The following is a 4,080-nucleotide window of genomic DNA, read 5'->3' as shown; positions in this document are numbered from 1 at the left end:
TGTGTAACGTTAAGTTTAAATTATATAGTGAATATGGCTACTTCATTTTACATATTGCTCAGGTAGTTTTTGGGTCCTGTACCTCAAAATTGTTACTAAAAATGGAAAATATTGAGCATCAAACTACGTATTCATACTATCCCAACTATTCAATCTATTTCTAACTTAGTTATTATTGCAGCTAGAAAGTTTATTAAATTATTCGATATCACGATGGCAGTAAATTGTTCAATCAGAAAAACAACTGCACATCAGGTTATCAAGATATTCAATAAGATAACTGTGTTCTTAATGGAACGCTCTGGAGATAATATTCTGAAAGAATGAAATTTTGAATAAAAACTGTTTATCACTTAACCAACAGTCAGTTGAAATTAAAGATCAATTATATTCTCTAGGTGATTAAAAAGATTGTTTAAACTCAGGCGGCCGATACTTTAAACAAAAGACGAAATAGTTGGACATATGTTGGAAAGTCGCCAATAGTTCACAAAAGAAAAAATCAAAAGCTGTGGATGGACGGATGTAATTGTTTTTAAGTATCTACAGATAAATATTTATACAGGAGATTGGTAACTGTATCCCATAACGTTTTACCATCCGTGTCCGTAGAAACGCCCTGCATGATCCTGAGATTCCCAGAGACCTTCACCGTGCCATTGTCCATCGTGGTGAGCATGTGCGTATCCGAGGTGGCCAATTCCGGCATGGGCGTATCCAAGACCAAGACCTCCGATAAGTCCGTGTCCTACGACAACTCCACCGTGCACAGCGTTGGGGATTCCGTTGGGTCCAACGGCTCCATGTCCGTTAACGGCACCGGCGGGTCCTACTGCCCCATGAGGACCGACAACGCCAGACGCGCCTACAAGAGTTGCAGGTCCTGCTGGCACAGCATGGGCAGCGTACAAATGCGCGCCGCCGTAATAGCCGCTAGCGCTGGCGCAAGCTACGATGCAAGTGAAGACAATCTGCAATAAAATTTATTGTAATTACTTCATTAGGTAAATGCGACTTACCAAAGCGTTCATTTTCAGGTGTATGTTTTGATATGTGTATCGGAGGAATACGATTTAAGAAACACAAGCCCTCCAATTTATACCACAACCCGACCTCAAATTTAGAACAGTAGATTCCTACTAGTGACAATTTAAAACAAGGCAATGAAATTAATTATTTCCGCGACACTTAGATTGAATTAATTAAACGAGTAATTTAGGCGTGTTTCAGGTTTAGTTCCATTGAGGATCGAACAATAAGGTGCTATTTAAACTGCTTATTTAAGTTGATTTCATATGGCCTTGATCCATGTAGAAAATGCAGTAATAAGATAGGAAAGGTTGCATTTATGAAAATTGCAAGTTCTTAAACCTAATGCCTAAATATGTAACTGCAAAGTCTGTTCCATCGCTCCACCGCACTATGGAATTTCGATTTCGAATCTTCTTTTACCTTTTATCTTTTACCCACATATTAGCTTTTTTCTCTAACAAGTCTAACAAGTTTTTGGAAATTGTATATAGGTGAATGAATCGCCCACTAGGGCCCATTATTAAATGACCACCAGTGGGTCGCGACTCATTTAGGAAAATCTGCTCTATTCACTATTGTATCATTGAATAAATGTTTGTATAGAATTCGATCACCACAAAAAATGTTGTGAATTGTGAATTTGTTACCTATTTGGTCATTAATGTGAAATTTTAAATGCAAGCACTGCATCTAATAAAAGTATAATGTGACACAGGACATGATTTACTTCATCACTAACTTATGATGACTTAGGCATGAAGTTGGCCTTGAAGTAATTGACAAGTTCAATGAATCTTTATATTCAAAAAAGTTGTGTTGAATATGTATTGTACTGGTTTCTGCATAAAAACATTCAGATTGACGTCGATTTGTCAGAAGTGGTCAAACTTCATCCGCGTGGGGTGTGACCTGGTTACCTAGGTATTTTTAGTCATAGAATAATATAATCATTTATAACGGACATAAAACAATAAAGATATGAATAAGGTGTCCAATATGTTTTAGTGAATGAGCCTTGTTTCAGCTACAATCCTTTCGCTATTTTAAATGGAATTCCCTAATTTTCATTCACTTTATTTTAATGATGCATAGTGTGGATAAATTTAAGTGACCATCTGCCCAAATCGAACGGTTTTTTAATTATATGATTTTTTTGAAAATTTTCGAAAATGATCAAAGGTTGGGAACGGTTGCTGTTAAAATCTCCTTAAAATTGTAGACTCTGGGTAAAATTTTGAACATAACGGAACGTTGGGGGTTGTTTTAACGTTCCTAATGACCAGAAAACTTTCTTCACTGGTTGCAACTTTTGAACTAGCACAAAATTTAGTGAATACAGTCATAAATTTCACAGATAAACCCATTGATTTTTACAAAAATGTATTGAGAAATAAACAGTTACAAATCGTAAAAAAATAAATAAATTCCAATAACGAATGTTCTACATGTAAATTATAACACAATATCATAAATATCAAACCACCTAGCACGTGCGCATGTTTTAGTGAGAGAATTGGTCAACTAGGGACACTAGGGAATGCAATCCCGCAGCAAAATTTCAATCCCGGTATTTGCGGGATCGTTACATGTCAATCCCGCGGGATCCCGGTATTTGCGGGATCCCGCAAATTTTCAAATATATTGTGAAATAAGCAATTTTGTGCGGTTAACCGAATATTCTTGAACAAAACACATCGTATTTCCCCGGAAAGGATGCGCCACATCCGCTTTCATTTCTTATCGTCGGTGACCAATCTTTTATGTCGGTTATTTGGAGTGTCTGGTTGCGATATAAAACAAGTTTATTAACCAAATTTGTGCACTTGTCTTGTTTATATGGAGCGATATCAGATTCCAATTTAAACGGCAACCAGTAAAAAGTTAAAGTAGGTTAATTAGTGATTTTGCTAACTGTTAAAACCCTGAAAGTATGAGCATAAAATTGACATTTCCATATTGTGAAACATTGGTAAATTATTCCATTGAATACGTCATGTTCGACGATCAAATTTGGATTAACCTGGAACTCAGTTTTTTCATGGTTCTTTCAAAATTTACTCTCAACAAACAGTCAAATTTACCGGGCGATACAAGTGGTTCACTTGTATTACCCAAGGCGTTCCACCATCGAAATCAAGGAATGCTTAATAATTGCGAGTCACGAAAAAGGGTTTAAACATGCCCTTTCGTCATAATTATTGGCTTAAGTACCCCTTTCAAGGTTTAGTACCTATAGCACCATGTACTTCTCTTGCTGCGTCTGTAACTGTACAGTGTACAGCACCCCCAGCACTTTCAAAATCTAAAATAGTCCACCAAACATTGTTTCATACAGACTGAAAATTCTAAGGCAAATTCCAATGTTGTCAGTAAACTGAAGGGTTGCATAGTTTACCTTCCAGTATAAGGTTACGTTAAAATAAAGTAAAAAGTTGTTTGACAAACAGTGCATTTAATTTACTTCTCTAATGAAAGTATGATGGGAAGAAATAAATACTTATACAAATACAAAAACGTATTGAAGGGTTGGGGTAGATTTACCAACCGTGTCCATGGCCATGTCCAGCATGATCTTGAGATTCCCAGAGTCCTTCGCCGTGCCATTGTCCATCATCGTGGCCATGTGCGTAACCGAGATGCCCGATTCCGGCGTGTGCGTAACCGAGGTGCCCGAATCCGGCGTGTGCGTATCCAAGACCGAGACCACCGACGAATCCGTGTCCGCCAACAACTCCGCCATGTACTGCGTTAGGAATTCCATTTGGTCCAACGGCTCCGTGTCCGTTTACAGCTCCAGTGGGTCCTACAGCTCCATGGGGGCCGACTACACCCGACGCACCTACAAGAGTTGTAGGACCTGCGGGTACGGCGTGGGCGTGGGCGCCATACAAATGGGCACCGCCGTAATAGCCGCTGGCGCTGGCACAAGTCACGATGCAGGCGAATACAATCTACCAGAAACGTTTACGTGAAAGTTACAATTGTTATACAAATAGATAGGTAGTACTTACAAATGCGTTCATTTTGAGGTGCTTGTTTTGGTATCTA

At 38.4% G+C, this 4,080-nt stretch overlaps 2 protein-coding genes across 2 annotated transcripts; both read right to left on the bottom strand.

Annotated features, from left to right (window-relative positions):
- Positions 1-502: 502 nt before the first annotated feature.
- LOC116168473 (prisilkin-39-like) lies at positions 503-1,140 on the bottom strand. The gene is made up of 2 exons (XM_031484332.1): positions 1,020-1,140; positions 503-971 (listed from the first exon to the last, which is right to left on the bottom strand). Exons 1-2 carry the CDS (start codon positions 1,029-1,031, stop codon positions 594-596), a joined length of 390 nt encoding a protein of 129 aa, XP_031340192.1. The 5' UTR covers positions 1,032-1,140; the 3' UTR covers positions 503-593.
- A 2,429-nt stretch (positions 1,141-3,569) lies between these two features.
- LOC116169027 (collagen alpha-2(I) chain-like) lies at positions 3,570-4,080 on the bottom strand. Its single transcript, XM_031485058.1, has 2 exons — positions 4,044-4,080; positions 3,570-3,983 (listed from the first exon to the last, which is right to left on the bottom strand). Exons 1-2 carry the CDS (start codon positions 4,053-4,055, stop codon positions 3,570-3,572), a joined length of 426 nt encoding a protein of 141 aa, XP_031340918.1. The 5' UTR covers positions 4,056-4,080.

The sequence above is a fragment of the Photinus pyralis genome, unplaced genomic scaffold (genome assembly GCF_008802855.1).
Source record: "Photinus pyralis isolate 1611_PpyrPB1 unplaced genomic scaffold, Ppyr1.3 Ppyr1.4_LG4, whole genome shotgun sequence".
NCBI lineage: Eukaryota > Metazoa > Arthropoda > Insecta > Coleoptera > Lampyridae > Photinus > Photinus pyralis.
Note: the sequence above shows the minus strand (reverse complement) of the source record. Positions and strands in the feature narration are given on the sequence as shown.